At 42.1% G+C, this 24,433-nt stretch overlaps 1 protein-coding gene across 2 annotated transcripts; it reads right to left on the bottom strand.

Moving 5' to 3' along the window:
* Positions 1-1,834: 1,834 nt before the first annotated feature.
* LOC103711307 (ATP binding microtubule motor family protein) lies at positions 1,835-22,663 on the bottom strand. Of its 2 annotated transcripts, XM_039124201.3 has the most exons (24): positions 22,414-22,663; positions 22,014-22,216; positions 7,976-8,105; positions 7,673-7,828; positions 7,245-7,582; positions 7,025-7,163; positions 5,968-6,065; positions 5,714-5,870; positions 5,570-5,639; positions 5,404-5,480; positions 5,233-5,286; positions 5,075-5,155; positions 4,887-4,998; positions 4,714-4,800; positions 4,455-4,630; positions 4,210-4,371; positions 4,004-4,111; positions 3,770-3,928; positions 3,606-3,689; positions 3,297-3,502; positions 3,081-3,182; positions 2,870-2,979; positions 2,635-2,786; positions 1,835-2,312 (listed from the first exon to the last, which is right to left on the bottom strand). In XM_039124201.3, exons 2-24 carry the CDS (start codon positions 22,187-22,189, stop codon positions 2,109-2,111), a joined length of 3,138 nt encoding a protein of 1,045 aa, XP_038980129.3. In that variant the 5' UTR covers positions 22,190-22,216; positions 22,414-22,663; the 3' UTR covers positions 1,835-2,108. The 2 variants fall into 2 exon arrangements, with proteins under 2 accessions (XP_038980129.3, XP_038980130.3); XM_039124202.3 differs by lacking the exons at positions 22,014-22,216; positions 22,414-22,663 and adding an exon at positions 8,308-8,574.
* Between the last annotated feature and the right edge of the window lie 1,770 nt (positions 22,664-24,433).

Below are 24,433 nucleotides of genomic sequence, written 5' to 3'. Positions count from 1 at the left end.
CCACCAACTTGGGTCTTGGGGAAGCCCACTTCATCCCTTTTATCATCTTCACCTTCTCCTTTCTAGTCCCGCTGCACCTCGCCATTATATTATCCCTTTCACACCACCCCCTTGCCTTTGTTTCCATCTTGTGTTTGTTTGGATGCCTTCATGTTTTATGTCATCAATAGGAGGGAGGAAAAAATGAAAGGCAATTTGATAGGTGTCTTCTCTTACCACCCTTACATATGGGTGTGTGGCAGTTTGCACTAGTCCGTTGTCGGTGGGAGGATAACTCTTTTTTATGGTGTCAAAGGGCCATCAAGTGCTTGTTTGATTCATGAGAAAATACTGTAAACGGATGCTAAAGGACAAGTCCATGAAACCCGTATTTGTCGTAGTATTGAACGGGGTTTGGTTGCAACCCTGTTGTTCCCCTGAACCTGACCCTGTCTAACTATATCAAGGGTGTGCCTTGATGGCATCAAGAATTAGGAAGAGCCATATCAGCCGCATTGCCCCTGGAGGAAAAGAATGCATGAGGATGACTAGACATAGACGTCAGTGCAAGAGATTACTTACTAAATACGGTAGCGGGGGGGCACCATCAGGTGAATCCCTGGAGCGTTCCCACATTTTCTTTCCATGCAAGGGGAAAGATCGTGAACAAATATTGCCTTGAAAGAGGTTAGTTATAAACTCGTCAACTGTGCTCCACTATATTTGTTGTGCCTTTAAGAATCAGGAAGAGACACCAAATGTATTATTCCTTGGAGAATATGGAGATATGAGAAAGATAGATGTTAAATATGCCTTGAGTTTGCAAGCTCTAGAAAAGCATAAAAGGATCATTATTTCTGGAGCGAAGCAAGAAAAGCGAGTGGAGAGCAAAGCAAGTGGAATGGTGGGACAAAGGTCTCCCTAGGTGCGTGTGTGTGTGTGTATATGTATATATTCTTCTCTATTTTTAGAGATTACTAGAAAATGTAATCTCTAGTTTTCTAAAGTAAAACTTTTGCATCGTCTAGTGGTTATGCCTATAAATGTTGGTTGCTAGATCGAACCGTATAAATATTCGGTGCTCTTATTCTTTTCTCTTTTTTTTTCTAACTTCGATTATTCTCATTGCCTGTCGCAACAATTGAAATACTTTTTATAAGTACTATCAATATAAAAAGATATTCTGTTTGGCCCAAAGTGGTATATAAAAATTAACAAGGTCATATGAACAATGTAAGAACTTTCATGATGATACTGGTTGGGATCTAAGAACGTTCACTATATTAACTAAGCTATATATGGAAGAGCTTCTCTTTGTCGCCTCAGCTCAGCTATAGTGAATTGTTTGATCAGTCTTGGTCCAAATGGTTCTCCACATGCCAAGCTATTTCACATATAACGAAGCTATTTCACATAATTTTTTTTCTTGGATTCTGTGGACCAGCTGAGGTTCCAGAAATTTGTAGCTCCTTCTGCAATGCGACGGCCATTAGTGTAATCTACGATAACGGTATCCCCTGATATCTTCAGGTACTTGGCCGACCATGATGCAGCTTGGAAGCAGCCCATTTGCTGCTTTAAATGCGGGCCTAATGCTAACTGGCCCATGAAAGATATCCGGTTTGCCACTTGGAACCCACTGACCAAACCACTCGATTAGAGAGAGAAGGCAAGAAAAGAACACTAGAAATCTAGCAGTACAATTCACAGGCAATTTACCTCAATTGTGGATTGGCACAGAACAGCTTTGTCGAATCATTAAACGATCTTAATTAGCAGGAGCATCTAGAAGAAGCATTGTCCACAAAGCAATCTTCGAGCTCTCTCTATGCTGTAAACACAAGTTAAAACACTCTTTATGGTCAAATCCTCAGATTTCCCCATCAATTTTCCCATTTTCCGTTCTTTTCCTGTTTGTTTGTGGCCACATCCAATGATGAATCGATGATTACATATTTTCAAGTGTTTTGCATGGTGGGAAGGGCCAGAAGGGGCAAAGCCTGCAGCCTAATATTACAAGAGACAGCCATCAACTGATGATATGATCATCAGGGTAAGCTTGTAGTAACATACTACACTATAGCAACAAGGCTTGTCATACTGTTCCTCTTGAAAATTCCTTTTTCATATCAATTGACAGGTGCAAGTGGACTTCTTGAGGTTTGCTTGGATAGATACAGCTGCTGCTTTCCTTCAGCATCCCCTTTTAGCATGTTCTCTGGTTTAAATTCTGAAACCAGGTCACGTAGAGGTGTCCTTAGTTCTTCAATTGACGCCAAACTAGGCACGTTGATCGTCTGCCTCCTAGGCGTCTTACTAGTTGGATGATCAACCTGTTCATCAACAAGCCATTTTTCACAAGTCAAACTTTCTAAAATTTTCATCTCTCTAAGCTTACGTGTTAATGAAACGTGATGCCAATAAGAGCTAAAATTGAAAAAGTAGCATCGCACATTTGAGTAAAGGTTCAGAATTGAAAACATAAACATGAAGTGCACGATCAAATGAACACAGCATATGTGAAAAAAGTTTCATTGTTTTGCCTTAGCATCAACAGCGAACCAAATATTACAGCTGAAAGAATCACAAAGAGGGAATACATGGATAGTTCATGACTTCTGGTCGTATGGATGCCAAGTAAAGTTGAAAGCATACCAAGTAATCATGTAAGAGGCATTTGTTTGTCAAACTTCTGATATCGCTGATGCCCATGGTGTGCTTGTCCTGCATAGTTTTTAGATGATCCGAGCACATTGTTGACACTAATACCATTTCCTTTCTAGATTCATGGTCCACCAAAAGTGAATCTGGCAATATAAAATTACTGGATGAGGTAAACAAATCATCTTGTCAAGCATGAAAAAATCATGAGAAAGGAGGACATGGTTACTCTTAGCAGCGGTCAGCAGGTCACAGGTTCCTTTATCAAATCTTACACCAGCTTGAGAGCACACCGACACAAGTTCTTCAAGAATGCTGTTATTTTCCTGATTCCTTTTTCTGTCACCAAGAAAAGAGGATATAACATAATTCAGGTGGAGAAGAAATACAATAACTTTACTAAACAATGGTAAATATATCAAGTAGGGAACATTTCTTACTCTGCAGAAATCTCAATTTCTGCAGCATAATCATTATCAAGATGATTCATGGATAACTGAACATTCTTCCAATGATGTATAGACTGACCCACTTTCTCTAAGCTGCATACAAGAAATACAAACATATGGTAGGATTATCTAGCAGGAGTAAAATTTTGACTGATAGCATTTGAAAAATTGGCAGTAAATTGCCATGCAATTGTCTTAGAAATATACCAATGCCGAAGAGTTTCTTCTGTAGTAGCTTTGGTTTTGGCGGTTGAACATGTATCCTCCTGGAATTGGCTTTCAGCCTTTTTGGTATATGCAATCCACTCCTTTACGGCATCATCTGAAACTTGCTGCATGCCAGACGTCTCTAGTTGCAGCATCTTATTTGCCTCCATGCATGTGTGATTCATGTTACCAATGACCTCTGAGACCTGCTTATATAAAAGAGGTGAGAAACATAGTGCTTGGTTTTCTACTCACTCCAGACCAAGGATCACTTGTGTCTTTTATGGTTTAAACAAAGGATATACAGACCATCTTTGCTTTCGTCGTTGTCAAGGCTGTTAATATCCCGGCAATCTTTTCAAGAGCAGCCTTTTCCTCTTTAGCAGACAATTCCTTAAAGAGCAAAATGAAAACAATTAATTGGTCGCATCTCCAATTAAACCATCCTATTTTGTTTGTATTCAAGCATTCACCTTAAATGCCTTCTCAAAAGCTGCTAACTGACATGATTTTTCCAATCGATTTTCTTCAAGAAGTGTCGTGAGCCTAGTGGCGCAGCTCCTTAGATCATTAAAGAAATTGATTGTTGTCTTCGAAATAGCTTGTGTTGAAACAAGAGTCCTTTGCAGTCCCTGTAGTTTCCAACAAGCTTTTAGTATAGTCTGCAGCATATGAACTATAAACTATGCAGGTTTAAGAAAATATACCGCCTCTTGTTGTTGAGATGAAAAAGCCAGTAGCTTTTTTTGTTCAGCAAGGGATCTCTGGACATCATTCAGAACCTGCTCAGCCTCTGAAGCTGCAGTGACCAGAAACTGCCGAGCATAAAACAGAACATCTAGTTAGTCAATTGTTTCTATTGCTGGCAGTAGTGCCTTCAAGATATGACATGTTCTCTTCTTTCAAACCATACATTCTCAACAGCCATCATCTGTGTGGAAATTGATAACTTCATCTCCTCTAAGTCTGAGAAGGCTTTCTTTTGTAGTGCAGTAGCAAGCTCTTTCATGCACAAAATTCCTGAAGTATATGTATCTTTAATTTTCTCAATTTTCAACTCCAAGCATTTGGTTGCCTGAACGCAAGCATATCCACATAAGCATCGGGAATAATGCGCAGCTCTGCTATTATATACGATACCACAATTTCATCTTTTACCTCGCACTTGGTTGCAATGGATGAGTTGACGTGCTCTTCCATGGATTTCAGTAGCTGATGCTGTTGGCAAACTGATCCTATAACTGTCTTGTGTAAGGTGTTCAGGCTCTGATCAAGTTGAGAGCCAAAAGTCAGAATCAACCCTTGGTTTTCTGTTTCAGTTTTCGACTGCCGTTCTACAATAATGCATCATTGTTAGTCAAAGTTGAACACATTTAAGAATATATTGAACAGGTTCTTGGTTAATCAGAAATCTTACCAATTTTATCCAGGAGCATTGACATATCTTCTGATGCATTTTCCAAGCTGCTGCGTAGCTCCTTTGCATGTTCGAGAATAGCACGCTCTATTTGATGTCAGGGGAAAAAATGCAGAAATCAGAGGTTGTCTATCAACCAACTCTCCTGGTATGATTGTTCCAGCTTTGCTTACCAGAATGTAGTAATTTTGATATGATGAACTCCTTTTCCTTCAGCATCAAGTTCGTTCCTGCATAAGCTTCTTGAAGATCTAGGAAGGCCTTCTTGTTGCTTTCAAAATTTGCCTAAAATAGAAAATTTGGAGTACAGATCATCTGCACATTGATAGCGCAATTACCATTATTCTGAACAATTTTTCACCTTGCATTCCCTAATCTCACTTTCCAAATCCAAGTTCTTTTCTTGTTCAGCATGGTAGAGATCTTGAAATCTATCAGCTTGCTGTCATAGAGGAGCAAAAAGGTCCATAAAATAATAAGAAATGGAGATTAGACTGAACTGTTGAAGCAAAATTGTACCTTTCTCTTGCACTCCAGATCAGACTCTAGATGCTGTATTTTCTCACTCATTGCCTGTGCAACAAAATGAGCATTTAAGATGACAAGCAACCAAGGAGATGAATATCTAATTATCAATATATTAAAGAAGCACAAAAGCAAATTATCGTTTTGTTTCTGAAAGGAGAAGACCTTCTTTTCTGCCTCATCCTTTGCAAACCTTTCATGGGGAATATAAACACCATTCTTTTCTCTTGCAGCTCTCACATCTTATCATAGATCAATCAGAACGTGAGTCTGCAAGTTAAAATATATCATGACAAAAATATATGTATAGGATTGAAGGGCATTGGCAAACCTTGTTTCATTCTTTCAATTTCTAGATAAAGATCCTTGAGGAGAACAGACTTGGAAAATTTCTTGTTTGCCTGCAGATGCAGAACATAATGCTTTTTAATTGTATGCAGGAAAACAAGATGTGGGAAGAATAGAAATATCAAACCTCTGGCTTGTTTTTGATGCTCTTTGCACGGTATGCATAATCAAGTGTGCTTAAAGTTTCATCCAAACAGTGAATGGATGGAGACACTGTTGCAATGAAGCAAGTTTTTGCTTTCCCTCCTAAGGATTCTCTTAGTAATCTCGTCAGCTTGCTGTCCCTGCTCAACATGACAATATTGACGTGTTGGAAATGATTAATGATACATAAGCCAAAAGAAGTGCCTCCAAGAATCCTTAAGAATATTCTGTACAGACCTGTAAGGTATATGACCAGAATGCTCCACCAGTGCAGTTATGACACGGCCAAAGGTCAACAGGCTCTTGTTCACCTCCCCTGCTTCCCTTGCTCTAGCCTATACTCATGTTCAGATTATTAGCCAAGTAAAGAACTGATTATACACATGATGCCAATTAAAAGCAATCCGGACACAAAGCATTAGAAACGAAAATACAAGACAAAACACAATTCCTACAAGCTACTTAATGACACCCGGCTGTTCACCATGCATCTCCATTGGTCTCATTCACCAGACTGAACAAATTCCAACTAACAGTAGACAACTAATGAGGTTTTCATCAAACATAACCCCAACCTCACAGCTTTTCATCTAAATCTTTACGAAGTTTAGTTCTTCCTAGAAGCTTCCATCAACGTCTAGAAAAGTGAACTTCAACGGTTCAAAAACATTTTTAAGAATGGCAGTAACTGTTTGTTTCCAGAATTTTCGGCACTGGTGTATAATGGATCGCATCCATTCATGGACTCATTCAGTCATTAAAACTTGTCAACACTCTCAGGAAAGCTAAAATTTAGATAGCACTTATTTTAGAAGTGATGGAATCTATTTAATTACATAATTTTCAGCACTAGTGAATAATGGATGGCATCCATTGGTGGAAACATTGCATCACTTCAACATTCAGTCCTTGGGTTACAAGTAGATTGAGAAAGGGCAAGCAGGCGAACCTGGGAAGCCAAGCTAAGGAAATTACAAATGAAGGCGAACCACCAATTTAAAAGCTAGAGGAAAATAAAACTTGTAACTAAAAAATGATTAGCTAGTAGAGAAGCATAATAAGATACTGCAGCTAGAGAACCACTCTAATGCGCTCAAAGCAAAGGAACTGTTATATTGGAAAGGAAACTAAGTCCTGTTAACTCTTAGGCAATGGAAAAATGGTATAAGAATATCTTCTACAGGAGAAGATCAACTATGTCATAAGACCCAGCATATCATTTGATATTGGACATCTCACCGAGCAAGATAAGGCTTCACTACAAAAGAGTGGCTGTTATTCTGTAAATAGGTACCTCTCTTGAACCAGATCGGGATATATTTTCTGAGCCTGCCAAGTCAACAAGGTTCAGCCTACCACATTTTATGAACTCCTCGTTTCCTCTTGCTGCTTCTTTCACATGGATTGTTATAGAAAAAACAGAATGAGATCGGCTGCATGACAAATTCAACTTTGTTGACTAATTTGTACAAGATTTTTCAAATCCAAGATCATTGTGATGGAATAGACAGTACCTGCTCTGCTTGTTTAACAAAGTATCTGCAGTGCGCCTCCTAGAAGATCCATGTTCTAAGAGATTGTAAATTTCATTAGCGCTGTAGACAACGACCTCTTCAAGACCCCTTATAACTGCACCACCCTTCCCATCTTCCATCAGAGAAATCGGTCTCCTCTGTCTATCTTCTGTAAATCTAGAATGGTCCTCAGGAGCTAACAAATCAGTGATTTCTTCATTGTATAGCTCTAAGAAAGTGACTTTCATATTATAATCAGCCTTCCGTGCTTCCAAAGTATCAAAAATTTGGCGAACAGCCCTTGGAATTACACCAGCATCAGAAGCTAGATCTCCACCCTAGAATAGATAGACATACAAAAGCTCGGTCACCAAGTCTTTTTTTTCCCAGAAATCTTCAACTAATCAACTCAAATCACTATCATGTACCTTATGCTTCATTTCCCCCTCCATTGTGTATGTTTTCCCTGTGCCTGTCTGCCCATATGCAAAAACAGTGCAGTTGAAGCCTTCAAGAACATCATTAACAATGGGCGCAATAGCATGGTCATATACCGATCTTTGTTGAACTTTGGGCCCAAACACCTGCCAAAAACGTTATATACAAAAAATAAAAGGAAAGAACAGTTTACATCACAAAAGTAAAAGAAGAAGAGAAAAGAACAAAAACAACATTGCACTATTAGGCCATTATAGAAGATAAATCATGACCAAAATTGAACAATGGCATACCTTATCAAAGGTAAAAGTCTTATCAAGTTGCTTGTTCACTAAACTCAGTAAAAGAGTCACCTCGTTCTTTTGTTCATTGCAAGAGACCGCCTTTTGAACGTTCATCTGTTGTTCTTCATCAGTTAACGGCCTGGTTAGTCATCAAACACAGAAGCTCTTTCAAATTTCTTCATCAATTATTGAAGTCTATAGTCTACTGATATTTTAGTTCTAAATATAAAAACAAGAACCATGATAACAACACTGATACAGGGGAGTTTATGGCATAAACTCTTAAATAAGAAAACATTTGCAACCAAATATTCGAAAGCAAGTATAATCAGGTTGCTTACCAAAAAAACACTGATAAGAAGATTCCATGCCCGATATTTTTGTGGCAGCCGATTGAGTAGAAAAACTGCTGTCTGAAAACTTTCTACCCAATAACATTTGGGAACACGACTGTGATGAAGCAAGGTTAATCCCATCTCACATATATGCCGGTGTTTCCCCTCTGGAACTCTATTTTGTTTAGGAGTGCTAGGATAAGATAATCGATGACAGATTTCATTTTGTTGCAAATGTAAAGAAAATCTCTCTTGCTGAATTCACCACTCCATCTAATTGAAAGATTTTAATTTTTGCTTCAAATTGACATTCGACATATTTTTCAAAATTAAGCAAGCTAGCAAAGAAATATGACTTCTTTCTTAATGGAAATAGCCTCACATAGCGAGTATAATCATCGGTAAAACTAACAAAATACTAAAACTTCTGAATAGAAGTTGATGTAGCCTAAATCTGATCCACCCATCATGCGTCGACATGTGGCGAGCATTTTGAAAACATTTAAATTTCAAAAAAATTGAATTCTTGGTGAGATCCAAAGAAGGAAGGAGATTATAGCAAATTTGAATTCAGATAAGGAAGAAAGTTATGACAATCCCTTCATTTTCACCTCCAAATCATAACAGATTCATGCTCCCTCATTTATATAAACAAGGCCAAAAGAATCCAAAAGGGGGAGGGAGGAGCAGCCAGAGGCTCCCAAGCACAGACTACGAAGAGTTCACAAGGAGAGACTCTCAAGCTCTTATAGTGACAAGCTCTCATGGCGAGAAGCTCTCATAGCTACCTTTGCACCTGACTGCTCCTCCACGGCCGTCCATGCACGCTATCTCCTCTCCAGACGGGATGCGCATCTCGGTCTTCAAGGACGACCAAGATGCAAGTCCCTATTGGCCGCCTTTCCGAACTACAAGAGATCCGAGCATCGTGCGTATAGGACCCACATCCTTGGAGACCAAGATGCGAGTCCCTGAAGGCCGCCCTTCCATGCCACAAGAGATCCAAGCGCTGTGCGTACTGGACCCGCGTCCTTGGAGACTAGGATGCGAGCCCCTGGAGGCCGCCCTTCCCTGCCACAAGAGATATGGACGCCATTCTTACAGGGCCCATGTCATTAGAGACAAGGATGCGAGTCCTTGGAGGCCGCCCTTCCATGCCAACGGAGATTCGAGTGCCGTGCTACAGGACCCACGTCCTTAGAGACCAGGATGCGAGTCCTTAGAGGCCATCGTTCCGTGCCACAAGAGATCCAAGCATCATGCATACAGGACCCGCGTCCTTGAAAATCAGAATACAAGTCCCAAGAGACCAGGATGCGCGACTGCCAACTAGAGCCATGTCGAGCTCCCAATTCGCGCATCCTCGAAGACCAAGACACACGTTCGCCAATCAGAGTCATATCGCGCTCCCAGTCTGCGTGTCCTCGAAGGCTAAGATGCGAGTCCTTAGAAATCGAGATGCGCGACCTCCGATCAGAGTTATGTCAAGCTCCCAATCCACTCTCCCGATCCGCGCTTCAAGTCCGCGCATCCTCAGAGACTGGCACATGAGTCCCAGGAGACCGGAAAGTGCATCTGCTAACTAGAGTCATACCGAGCTCCCAATCTGCTTTCCAGTCCACACTCCTAGTCCACACATCCTTAGAGACCAGGATGCGAGTCTATAGAGACCAGAACGCACAACCTCCAACTAAAGCCATGCCGAGCTCCCAGTTTGCACTCCTAATCCGCACATCCTCGAAGACCAAGATGCGAGTCCTTGGAGACCAGGATATGCGAACTCCGACCAAAGCCATACCAAGCTCCCAGTCCGCGCTCCCATGTCGTGCATCCTTGAAGACCAAAATGCGATCTCAGAAGATCACGATAGGCATCCACCGACCAGAGCCATGTCGAGCTCTTGGTCCTCACTCCCAGTCCGTTCATTCTTGGAGATCAGGTCGCAAGTCCCCGGAGATCTGGGTGCACGTCCGCCGACCAGTGCCATGCCGAGCTCCTAGTCCATGCATCCTCAATAACCAAGACATGAGTCCCTGAAGACTAGGATGTGCATCTGCCGACCAGAGACATGTCAAGCTTTCAGTCTGTCCTCCCAGTCCACGCATCCTTAGAGATCGGAATGCGAGTTTCTGAGACTAGAATGCGCGACCTCCGATAGGAGCCATGCCGAGCCCCAAGTTCATACTCCTAATTTGCACATCCTTGGAGACTAGGATGAGTCCTTGGAGACCAAGATGCGTGTCCGCTAACTAGAGCTATACCGAGCTCCCAAGCCGCACTGCGATGCCCAGTACTCCAGGCCGAACTTCCATGTTGAGCACTACAAGCCGAGTACTTCAAGACAAGCACATAGGGCCTAACGATTTAGGGAGATCACTCTACTCTAATACTTTTTATGGTCTTGCAATTTTGCGTTGTTATTTCAAAGCACTGCCTGACTTAAGCATCGGAGGAGGCCAGGCTGAAGCCACCTAGTAGGCCTTTATCTTCTTTTTATATGTAGATCCATGACTTTCTACGGTAGTTGATGTTTTGTCTTCCACCATCATGGACCGAGCAGGTTGATCTGCGCCCTCCATGCCTCTAGATCAATAGAACATGGTAAGGCAAGAATCGGGCATCACCAAATTGGCGCAAGGAGAGCTCGAATCTCCGAACTTGTTGGCAACGAGGACACATGCCACTTTCTTTCTTTGTCGGATCTAAGTGCCTTCAGCAACGATCTCACCAATTGAACGCATCCCACTACGACCACTGATGAAGATGCTCTCAAGCATAGCAGGTCAAACGAGCCATTTAACGGCCCTGAGGAAGCAACGCTTCTGCTCGTTGGTCGATGTACTTAACAACCCCAACTTGCGAGCATTCGTAGCTAGAAAGATTCTGAAAAAGCTTCCACGGAGATTTACACCTCCGTTTTACTAACCCTCATACCGAAGGCTTAACGAGTTGGGACGGCCCAAGCAGCCAACACTAGCGTTGAAGACTTGACGAGCTAACCGACTTCTGCAGGGCGAGGCAGCCCAAGCAGCCAACCCTCGTGCCAAAGGCTTGACGAGCTAATCGATCCCTATAAGTTGGAACATCCCAACCAGAGGTTCTGGCCCTCATGCCAAAGGCTTGACAAGCTAACCGACCCCTCTAGGTTGGGACAACCCAAGCAGAGGTTCTGGCCCTCGTGCCGAAGGCTTGGTGAGCTAATCGACATCCCTAGATTGGGACAACCCAAGTAAAGGTTCCAACCCTTGTGCCGAAGATTTGTCAAGGTAACCGACCTCTTTTGGTTGAGACGGCCTAAGCGGAGATACCAGCCTCCGAGCTGAGGACTTGGCGAGCAAACCAACCTCTATAGATTGGGATGGCTTAAGTGGAGATACTGGCCTCCCAGCCGAGAACTCGGCAAGCAAACCGACCTCTTCATATCAAGATGGCCTAAGGGGAGATACCAGCCTTCGACGTGAAAACTTAGCGAGCAAACCAACTTTCTCAGATCGAGATGACCCAGAAGATCTAAGCCCTCCACCTCGGCCAAGTAGAGCTGAAAAAAGGATGGCAAGCATCTAACAGGCTGATTGATCCAACAAGCTGATCTCTCTAGTAGGTTGACCTATAGTAGGATGACGAGACAACATTCATAGCTCTCGGCACAAAAAGCCGACTCTAGCGGCTTTAAAAACAAAAAAGGGTTCAACGACCAATCGACGTTTTCGCACTTGATCGCACACTTGATCCTTGACTTTAAAAGATGGGTAAGGCAAGATGAACTCAAACCTATCTACAATTGGCTAGCTTGACTACTTTCTTTGCCTAAGCCGAAAAGAATGGCTTGTACTTGAAAGTGGGGGCATGTGATGTGGCCTAAATCTGATCCGCCCATCACGAGTCGACACGTGGCAAGCACTTTGAAAAAATTTGAATTTCAAAAAATTTGAATTCTTGGTAGGGTCTAAACAAGGAAGGAGATTACAACCGATTTGAATCCAAATAAGAAAGAAAGTTACAGCAATCCTTTAATTTTCGCCTCTAAATCATAATAGATCCATGCTCCCTCCTCTATATACACAAGGCCAAGAAAATCCAAAAGGGGGGAGAGGGAAGAGCAGCCAGAGGCTCCCAAGCATAGACTCCTCTTTCCAAGAAGAAGCTCTCAAGCTCTCATAACGACAAGCTCTCATGGCGAGAAGCACTCGTAGCTACCTCTACACCCGACTCCTCTTCCACAGTCGTCCATGCACACTAGTCATAGGAGACCGGGACGCACGTCCTCCGACCAGAGTCATGCCAAGCTCTTGGTCCCCACTCTCAGTCCGACATCCTCAGAGATCAAGATGCGAGTCTCTGAGACCGAGGCATGTGTCCGCCAACTAGAGCCATGTCGAGCTCCCAGTCTGCACATCCTCAGTAACTAGGATGCGAGTCCTTGAAGATTGAGACGCATGTCTATCGACCAAAGCCATGCCGATCTCCTAGTCTATGCTCCCAGTCCACACGACCTCGGAGACCAGGACGCAAGTCCCTGGAGACCGAAATGCATGACTTTCGACCAGAGCCATACTAAGCCCCAGTCCATGCTTCATTGGAGACCAGGATGCAAGTCTGCTGATTAGAGCCATGCCGACCTCTCATGCCGCATTCATATGCCGAGCATTCGAGGCCGAGTACTTCAAGCCAGACACTCAAGGCCTAATAATCCAGAGAGCTCACTATACTCTAATGTCACGACCCCCGCCCCGTTCCCGGCGGGCCGCCGCGACGGTCCTAGGGTGCGGGTAGGCATAAGGCCACCAGCCACCGCGTAGAACCCTACTACCTATCAATCATCAATAAATCTTGAAAAATTTGGCATGATGCATGCACAAAATGATCACTTTTCCTATAGTGACCTGTCAGGATTATCTCAATACATACAACACACTACCTGTCAGAGCAGCAATCACATAATCTGTCACATATAAACCTGGACAATATATAGCAATACATTATCACAGGCACACAACTGATCTGCACACATATATATACCTGCTTCCCAATCCATCCATGGTCAAACCCATATCCACAACAGGATCTATGACTGTAACTATGCACTATATATAATAGAAGGTTTATAATACACCAAAAGGTATAAACCTCTATCTACATTATATTATACTATACTATGGAGCGGCACAGCTAGCAGGCAACCACTAATCCTGCTCCTCTCTATACAATACCTGCCCTGCAATCAAAAACACCAAACTGGGGAGTGAGTATATAAATACTCAGTGAGTGGAGTAGAGAGTACTATGCACATGAGACCAGATATAATCATGGCTCGAGGTGAAATCTCAAGATCAATAACAAGATGAACATGATCTCAACATAGAGAATATGGAGTAAGTCATCAATATCACTACAATCAATATCAACTCATCTGAAGCATATATGGAATAATCAAGTCAACATATATGCTACTCATGAATATGCTCAACAGGTCATAGTACTGAATCATATAAATCAGGTGTCAATAGGCTGAATCATCAACAAGACAGCTATCGGGAGGTGGGTTTTATGCCCCAGGCGAACCAGCAACAACTCCCTACTGCCATATGCATACATCGAATATGACACCACACCAATATGTAAATCATCACTAGACAGCTGTCGGGAGGTGGGTTTTACGCCCCAGGCGAACCAGCAACAACTCCCTACTGTCACATGCATATGCAGGATAAGACACCATACCGATAACAAAAATGCTAGACAGCTATCGGGAGGTGGGTTTTACGCCCCAGGCGAACCAGCAACAACTCCCTACTGTCACATGCATATGCAGGATAAGACACCATACCGATAACATAAATGCTAGACAGCTATCGGAAGGTGGGTTTTACGCCCCAGGCGAACCAGCAACAACTCCCTACTGTCACATGCATATGCAGGATAAGACACCACACTGATCATATAAATGCTGGCCAGTATCCAGAACAGAAATCCATCTCACATCTATATACTAAACGGCACCTCGCGGGAATTCTACATCCGCGGAAAGCCATACTGCACCTCGCGGGGTCTTACTATGCCCGGCGGCAAGCAGAATATAAGTCGTAGGACCGGCCGATCCTACGCCTAGGGCCGTGTCCCCCGTAGGAAGGGACTGGGCTCCGCCCACCCAGAAGGCTACTATGTGCACAAAGGCCGATGTTCAACCCCATCGACTATAGGTGTCCTGCAGATACTGCCAAGCCATGCATAAATGCCATAATGCACCCTCCCAATACTCTACTAAAAAGGAGCATAATCAAGACTACCACTCACTTAATCATGACCCAATCATAAACTAACATCAGGGTTAGAAGTGAGGGTCAAGGAAGTGCAATACAACTCAATATACCACTAAAAAGGCTCTACAAATCTTTGAAATAGAGGAAATGAAATCAATTTACAAAAGAAATCATTTCACAATTCGGAATCAATTTGATTACTCATCAACCTCTCGTAATTCCTCTCAATGTTCCCTCAAATGCATGTACAGAATAATCAAGCATGGAGAATCAAGATTATAGAGGAATCTACTACAATATCAGTCAATATGCACAAGTGGAATCAATTCACACTTGGCGATATTCATGAAAATGAATTAAGAATGCTCATGGTGCAAAGTACATGGCTCCCACTCACCTGTCAATCTGGCACAGCCCTGATACGCCTCCAAAAATCTACAGCAGGCAGTGGGGAACTTCTTCCTCTTGTTCCCTAGCTTCTTGCCCAACTGTGACATGCATTTACAATACATTTAGTTTTGTATCAAGGGCTATAATCTACGTGCCAATTATAACATAGGGAACTTTAATTGATTCAACTCCCCTGTTCCCTAAATCTTTTCTTTTCTTTCTTCTTTTTCTTTTTAATTAATTAACTCACCATTTATGTGTATTAGGGACTCCTTTGCATGAGTACAAGGTCCCTTTTAGCTTGATCTAGGCTTAATACACTATTATAGCATGAAATCCCCTATTTTCCACCCGGATGAACAGTAATCCGAACTGACAGTGGGTTACTTCATCCCGGTTTTGATCCACTTTCAGGACTCCAAATTTGATGAAATTTTTACCTAACATTCTACACTCATAGAGGATTCCAAAGAGATAACATGCATCATCATCGGAGGCCGTTTGACCCCCTAAATAATTCGCCGAAGTTGGGACTTCGACACAGTTTTTCCGTAGTGCCGGAAAAATTTGTCGAAATCCGATTCTTTCTCTTTTAACCACCTCTACAACCCTTATCTGACCCCTCTAGACTACATCCACCCTTTGTATAGCCTAATATCATCAAAAGACTAGGTAGGGACGGATATTTACCTTTTTCTTTTTGGAAATCGAGGTCCTTGCGTAGAGGGGAAGGAGATCTATGTTTTTCCCTTCAGCTGGCAGCGCAACCGGGATCTCCTTCCTTTTCGAATCCTCTTCCTCTTCTTCTTTCTTCTTCTTCTTCTTCTCTTTTTCTTTCTTTCTTTCCTCTGTTTCACGCCTGAGAACCCCCTCCCTCTTTCTCTCGGTTTCATTCCAAAAGCCAGCTCAAACCCTCCAATTAAATCACATCAAGATACTATTCACCCTTTGTTTAATATTATTAAATTTCCATTTTGCCCCTAACACTTCAACATATCTACCGTTATGCCATTAACTTTTGATTCCTTTCCAATTTTACCCTTACCACTTCAACGCATCTACAACTATGCCATTATCTTTTCATTCCTTCCAATTTTACCCCTCATATCAATTTTAAATGACTATTCTATCCTTTTTTATATATATAAAAAAAATATTTTGGGGTTATTACATCCTCCCCCCCTTATATAAAATTCGTCCTCGAATTTAAAAGAGTAAATTACCTGTTTACTCAAAGGGGTGAGTGTATTTGCTTTTCATATTCTGCTCGGTGTGGTATTGGAAATCAAATAAATTGGGAGTGTTTTACCTTCTATCTCTACCACATAGGTAGGATACACATACTTCGCTTCTATACTATCCCCTACAAATGTACTAATAGCTAAGGGAATATGCATTAATATCTTATCCTTAGCTAACTTTTTAGCAAAATAAAGGGACACAAATGAATGGGTAGCTCCAGAATTAAATAATACTCTAACTTTAATCTTATCAATGAGGAGCATACCTGTCACAGCTACATTTAATGCCTGTGCCTCTTGTGGATTTACCGTGAACACCCTTCCTTGCCCTCTACCTACTGGAGCTGATGGCTGAGATGGTCCAACACTCTGCTGTGATGCTGGTGTCTGACCTCTGCCTCTGCCTACAGGCCCCCTACTACTAGGCCTGTCCATCTGCACAGAAGGGTAGGATGCCAAAGGCACAAACTGCTGGGTGGCACCCTGCAGGCATTCTCTGACAAAATGACCCGGCTGTCCACATCTGTAGCACACTCCCTGACCCATTCTGCATCTGCCAGGGTGCTGCTTCCCACATATGCCACATACTGGCCATGATTGGAACCTAGATTCAGTTCTGGCCATAGTGACTGGAGGACGAGGTACTGATGGTAGAAAAGTATCTTGTGATTGACCTCTTTCCCTCCATTTCCTCTTACGTGGGGCAGGTGGAGCTGAGCGTACAGACTGCTCCATCGGGCCCTCCGAGAGATCTACTCCCTCAAATCTATCTCTACTGCTTTGCCCTTTCCCCATACTCATTTTCCTCTGTTCTCTTTCAGCTCTTTCCTCTTTGTTTCTGGTCTCCCACTGTTTTGTTTTATCTATCAGCCTAGACAAGGTGGGGACCTCTACTGCCAGTACTGCATTATAAAGCGGGGAAATCAGACCTCGTCTGAACCTTTCTATCCTGGCAGCTTCAGTGGGGATGATGTAAGGAGCATACTTCCCCAATCTAGTGAACTCACGAGCGTACTCAGATACGCTCATTCCGGGCATCTGCTTCAGCCTCTCAAACTGAAGAGCCCGATTCTGCCTCTCAGCCGGAGACAAGAACTCATCCATCACTGCTTGCCTGAACTCTTCCCAGGTTGGAGGATTCCTACTGTACAATCTGTCCTCCATATGCCTCTGGTACCAGTCCCAGGCATCTTCCTTCATTGTAAGCCCTACAAGTTCTATAGCTCTTGCATCAGAACAGGGCAGTCTCCGTATCATCTTTTCAGTCTCCTCCAGAAATCTCTGAGGATCTTCACCTTCTTCCCCCTTAAACTCCGGGGTTCTGAGCCTAAGAAATTCCTGTACAGTAATCCCCTCATCATCTAGAGCCCGCCTGGCCAAACTTCTTGGCACAGGTACAGGAGGTGGGATGGATACTACTGACGGGGCAGGAGATTTCCCCCGAGCAATCTGCTCCCTCAGAGCCTGATTCTCCGCCAGTAACTGTTCCATCAATGCATCTCTACTTCCTACATCTCCTTGATCATCAACCCTCCGTCTATCAGCAGGAGGAGGTTTTTCTCTTTGGGGCTCGACATGTGCAGAACCCGCATCCAATGCTATATCTGGCTCCATCCTCCTTCCAGGACGAGCAGGTCCTCTCCTTGGAGGTATTCTTTATATCTCTCTAAAAAAGTCAAAAAGAGAGGATGGTCGTTACACACTGAGTCATGATATATTTTACTGAGTTGTAAATGACTCATAAAATAACATACAGAAAAATCCTATGCTCCATAGTATAATCCTATACTTAATCCTGACTCATCCTATTGCTCTGACAGGACTCTTCTTAACCTTTGCTCTGATACCAAGCTTTGTCACGACCCCCGCCCCGTTCCCGGCGGGCCGCCGCGACGGTCCTAGGGTGCGGGTAGGCATAAGGCCACCAGCCACCGCGTAGAACCCTACTACCTATCAATCATCAATAAATCTTGAAAAATTTGGCATGATGCATGCACAAAATGATCACTTTTCCTATAGTGACCTGTCAGGATTATCTCAATACATACAACACACTACCTGTCAGAGCAGCAATCACATAATCTGTCACATATAAACCTGGACAATATATAGCAATACATTATCACAGGCACACAACTGATCTGCACACATATATATACCTGCTTCCCAATCCATCCATGGTCAAACCCATATCCACAACAGGATCTATGACTGTAACTATGCACTATATATAATAGAAGGTTTATAATACACCAAAAGGTATAAACCTCTATCTACATTATATTATACTATACTATGGAGCGGCACAGCTAGCAGGCAACCACTAATCCTGCTCCTCTCTATACAATACCTGCCCTGCAATCAAAAACACCAAACTGGGGAGTGAGTATATAAATACTCAGTGAGTGGAGTAGAGAGTACTATGCACATGAGACCAGATATAATCATGGCTCGAGGTGAAATCTCAAGATCAATAACAAGATGAACATGATCTCAACATAGAGAATATGGAGTAAGTCATCAATATCACTACAATCAATATCAACTCATCTGAAGCATATATGGAATAATCAAGTCAACATATATGCTACTCATGAATATGCTCAACAGGTCATAGTACTGAATCATATAAATCAGGTGTCAATAGGCTGAATCATCAACAAGACAGCTATCGGGAGGTGGGTTTTACGCCCCAGGCGAACCAGCAACAACTCCCTACTGCCATATGCATACATCGAATATGACACCACACCAATATGTAAATCATCACTAGACAGCTGTCGGGAGGTGGGTTTTACGCCCCAGGCGAACCAGCAACAACTCCCTACTGTCACATGCATATGCAGGATAAGACACCATACCGATAACAAAAATGCTAGACAGCTATCGGGAGGTGGGTTTTACGCCCCAGGCGAACCAGCAACAACTCCCTACTGTCACATGCATATGCAGGATAAGACACCATACCGATAACATAAATGCTAGACAGCTATCGGAAGGTGGGTTTTACGCCCCAGGCGAACCAGCAACAACTCCCTACTGTCACATGCATATGCAGGATAAGACACCACACTGATCATATAAATACTGGCCAGTATCCAGAACAGAAATCCATCTCACATCTATATACTAAACGGCACCTCGCGGGAATTCTACATCCGCGGAAAGCCATACTGCACCTCGCGGGGTCTTACTATGCCCGGCGGCAAGCAGAATATAAGTCGTAGGACCGGCCGATCCTACGCCTAGGGCCGTGTCCCCCGTAGGAAGGGACTGGGCTCCGCCCACCCAGAAGGCTACTATGTGCACAAAGGCCGATGTTCAACCCCATCGACTATAGGTGTCCTGCAGATACTGCCAAGCCATGCATAAATGCCATAATGCACCCTCCCAATACTCTACTAAAAAGGAGCATAATCAAGACTACCACTCACTTAATCATGACCCAATCATAAACTAACATCAGGGTTAGAAGTGAGGGTCAAGGAAGTGCAATACAACTCAATATACCACTAAAAAGGCTCTACAAATCTTTGAAATAGAGGAAATGAAATCAATTTACAAAAGAAATCATTTCACAATTCGGAATCAATTTGATTACTCATCAACCTCTCGTAATTCCTCTCAATGTTCCCTCAAATGCATGTACAGAATAATCAAGCATGGAGAATCAAGATTATAGAGGAATCTACTACAATATCAGTCAATATGCACAAGTGGAATCAATTCACACTTGGCGATATTCATGAAAATGAATTAAGAATGCTCATGGTGCAAAGTACATGGCTCCCACTCACCTGTCAATCTGGCACAGCCCTGATACGCCTCCAAAAATCTACAGCAGGCAGTGGGGAACTTCTTCCTCTTGTTCCCTAGCTTCTTGCCCAACTGTGACATGCATTTACAATACATTTAGTCTTGTATCAAGGGCTATAATCTACGTGCCAATTATAACATAGGGAACTTTAATTGATTCAACTCCCCTGTTCCCTAAATCTTTTCTTTTCTTTCTTCTTTTTCTTTTTAATTAATTAACTCACCATTTATGTGTATTAGGGACTCCTTTGCATGAGTACAAGGTCCCTTTTAGCTTGATCTAGGCTTAATACACTATTATAGCATGAAATCCCCTATTTTCCACCCGGATGAACAGTAATCCGAACTGACAGTGGGTTACTTCATCCCGGTTTTGATCCACTTTCAGGACTCCAAATTTGATGAAATTTTTACCTAACATTCTACACTCATAGAGGATTCCAAAGAGATAACATGCATCATCATCGGAGGCCGTTTGACCCCCTAAATAATTCGCCGAAGTTGGGACTTCGACACAGTTTTTCCGTAGTGCCGGAAAAATTTGTCGAAATCCGATTCTTTCTCTTTTAACCACCTCTACAACCCTTATCTGACCCCTCTAGACTACATCCACCCTTTGTATAGCCTAATATCATCAAAAGACTAGGTAGGGACGGATATTTACCTTTTTCTTTTTGGAAATCGAGGTCCTTGCGTAGAGGGGAAGGAGATCTATGTTTTTCCCTTCAGCTGGCAGCGCAACCGGGATCTCCTTCCTTTTCGAATCCTCTTCCTCTTCTTCTTTCTTCTTCTTCTTCTTCTCTTTTTCTTTCTTTCTTTCCTCTGTTTCACGCCTGAGAACCCCCTCCCTCTTTCTCTCGGTTTCATTCCAAAAGCCAGCTCAAACCCTCCAATTAAATCACATCAAAATACTATTCACCCTTTGTTTAATATTATTAAATTCCCATTTTGCCCCTAACACTTCAACATATCTACCGTTATGCCATTAACTTTTGATTCCTTTCCAATTTTACCCTTACCACTTCAACGCATCTACAACTATGCCATTATCTTTTCATTCCTTCCAATTTTACCCCTCATATCAATTTTAAATGACTATTCTATCCTTTTTTATATATATAAAAAAAATATTTTGGGGTTATTACATCTAATACCTTTTATTCTCTTGCTATTCCACGTTGTTATTCCAAAGCACTACTCGACTTAAGCATCGAAGGAGGTCTGGTTAGAGCCACCTCGGTGGATCTTTCTCTTCTCTTTGTGTGTAGATCTGCGACTCTCTACGACAGTTGGTGTTTCATTTTCCACCATCGTGGACTGAGTGGATTAATCTGCGCCTTCCATACATCCAAATTATCAAAATACAAGATTTGGGCATATTGGAGCCTTTTTCTCATAAATCATAATGAATCTTTACAAAAAAAATTATAGTAGCAGATTCAGAAAGAAAAAAAGGAAGCTTACATGATCGCCCCATTTGACAACTACCACAAACTGACGTGGGTATCATAGAGAATCATATTGATCTGAAGAATCATTTTGATTCTCCAAGTTGATGAAGATCTGGAGAATTTTTTTAATTAAAATAAGAGGTATTTTAGAATACCTCTTCCTTTTTTTTCTCCTTCTACCCCTCCTACCGAGGCTCCAATCCTCAACCTCGTGAACGCTTGCTAACTGACATGCCATCGAGGTAGAGAAGCCTTGCTAAGATCTGGAGAATCATTTTACTTCTATAATCATCGAGGATCTAGCCGACTTCTTACGAAGTTGATGAATATTTGGAGGATCAAACTGATTCTCCCATCAATAGCTAAACATAAAAGGTTCAAGAATTCCAAATAATTCTGCATTTAACAATGATAGATACGCGTGTTGCCAACTATCTCTCGTGTGAATTAAAAATCATATCAACAAATCTCAAAGATCAAATTTTTCTTCAAAGAGAAATAAAATAACTGAGAAATTAGAGAAAGCGATGATCCATCAATAAGCAAAAACGAACCGGCATCTGAGCATCACTTGAATGTTGACCTCCCTATCTCTGTCGTTCCGGCTGATGGCAGAACTTCCATCGGCCCATCTAAGATCAAACGAGCGCTTCTCGGGGCGGGGAGTCAGAAAAGGAGCCGGATTTGGAGGTAAGGAAAACCCTAATCTCCGATTTGGAGTAACAGACATGATCGCCGAAATTGCCGAGAAACTCCTCTACAAACCCGATTGAGCATCAGAAAACATAATAGAATCAAAAATAAAGAAAATACAACCCTATTTTCTAAGAAAGAAATTCATTTTGTTCAAGAAATCATCGGAAACTTGAATTTCTAACCCAAAATCAGAGAGGGGGAGGGGGGGGAGAGATAGAGAGATCAGAGATTTCTTTGGACTGAACTTTTCTGGTATACCTGAAGACGAAGAAGGTAAGCTCGGAAGACCCGTAGCTTGAATCAGAGAAACTATCGAGAAAGGAAAATAACCTTTTTTTTCCACTCTCTCTTTCTTCTTTTTAATCCCTTTCTCCGCTCTGGTGTTATAAGACACGAAGAGTTCAGTTATAGAGACAATGGCGCTTTTATAGCCGTTGCGAGTGGGGGCATGCAATGCCCTGCTGGTGAGATTCGAATTTTGAAATGGTGGTGTTTTTCCTCCACAGAGATCGATTCAGATGTAATCGCAGTCCACGTGCCGAAATCTAGATGGTAAAGAAGTGTCTCGATGGAGGATTTTCTTTTGGTAAATAGAGGATTTTTTTTGTTTGGCTTCATTTGTACATTACCTTAAAAGGATCCATTCGAACGCCGAAACAAATTGCACAAAAAGAATCAGAAAATATCTCACTAAAATATTTTTTTTGAAAAAAATGATTCATGAGAATATGCTGCGTTGAAATATAGTTTTAGCATATTTTGTTGATTAAAAAAAATAATATATTTTAAAATGGCTTATGTTTGATAGAGCATCTTCTTTTAAAAAATATATATATAAAAAATACCTATTATATTTTTAATTAAAAAAATTTACTCATAGATTTTAATAGTTTAAGAATATTTTTTGAAAAAAAAAAACTCAATTTCTAACCGGTGGAAAAATAGCTCTCTCATGTTCTCCATAAATTTTTCTTTTATTTTTGTTTTTCTATGAACCAAACAAATCTTAGATGTGTGAGATAATGGAACATAGAAATGCAGTATACTTCTTTCTTCCCTAATTAAAGTTTTGCTAACAACTCCTCAGGTTACAAAAGGTTGGAGAGAAATTCTTGGCTTTGCTTTATAATTGCCGGCACGCACACGCGCACGGGCACACGCACACGCGATATATATATATAAGGGTGACTCTTAGGTTTAGATAAGCTTTGATGGTAATCCAAATGCTTCTAGCGAGAGGGCACCTAAGGAAAAGATGACAAATAGTCTCCACGCTACTTCCATAAAGGGGGCAACCCGAGCTCACGGACCAACCTTTTTTTGGCAAGGAATTCTTCTATATGTAATATGTTTTTCAAAGCAAGCCGGTGAAAAATTTTGATCTTCTCTGGTACCGGGGCTTTCTAGGTTGCTTTATAGTAAGGATAGAAAACGCCCTCGCTTTTGATGAACCTGTAGAAGGAATCCACTGTGAAGGAGCCATACCGAGTAAGCTTCCATACTAGCGTATCAGCAATCCACGACAGTCTAATAGAGGCTATAAGATCCGATAATTCCCAAAATCTGATATGGTTCTCGTTCCCCAATCTGAAAGAAGTGTAGCTCCATAATGCTAGGAGATCTCTGCTTGTCTTTCCAGATGGGCGATATCTCCAGCGATTATGCCTAGTGAAAAAATATAAAATATATAAATAAATTTATCTCATCATCTTAAACTTAAGTTTTTTAAAAAATTATAATTTGAACATGATGGTCATCCCCTTGATCCACGATATCGTGGTGATGATGAGAGATGAGATGGCTATCCATGCCAAACATATATTCAGGGAGGCCAATGGGACAGCCGATTAAGTGGCTGCCTACGTGGCCCACCACTCGGAGTATGCCCTTTGGTCAGGAAGGGGGGAGTTGCCATTGGCACTCCGTGAGTTATTGTATTTTGATCTTATTGAATGTATTCATATACGTACTGTATGAAGCACCTGCTTTCAGCATTAAAAAAAAAAAAAAATGCCAATCATGCACCGATCGATCGTCCTTTTTTTTTTTTTTTCCCTCCTCGCTCTCCTCTCGTTCGGTCAATTCGTGTTCCCCGGAGAAAAGAGAAGATGAGGACGGTCGTACGTTTTTAATTGGCCGTCTCCAACTTGTGATACGACTTCGGTGGCTCCGTTTTCAACTGCAGACCACTGGATGCCTTAAAGCTGACCTTTGTTTGACTAATCGTGCGCGTCCAGAGAACCAAAGTGAAGTCTCCATCCCGCTCCCCACTTTGTCT

This window comes from Phoenix dactylifera, chromosome 8 (genome assembly GCF_051530095.1).
Source record: "Phoenix dactylifera cultivar Ajwa chromosome 8, Ajwa_hap1_PhDact_Kaust_v1.1, whole genome shotgun sequence".
Classification (NCBI taxonomy): domain Eukaryota; kingdom Viridiplantae; phylum Streptophyta; class Magnoliopsida; order Arecales; family Arecaceae; genus Phoenix; species Phoenix dactylifera.
This window is presented reverse-complemented; position numbering and strand designations above follow the sequence as displayed.

Coding starts and splice junctions, on each gene's coding strand:
- LOC103711307 (XM_039124201.3), bottom strand. CDS start 22,189: ATGTCTGTTACTCCAAATCGGAGATTAGGGTTTTCCTTACCTCCAAAT. Junction 7,164..7,244: donor TTGTTAAACAAGCAGAGCAG/GTACTGTCTATT, acceptor TTTGTCATGCAG/CCGATCTCATTCTGTTTTTT. Junction 3,183..3,296: donor GAAGAAACTCTTCGGCATTG/GTATATTTCTAA, acceptor TCTTGTATGCAG/CTTAGAGAAAGTGGGTCAGT.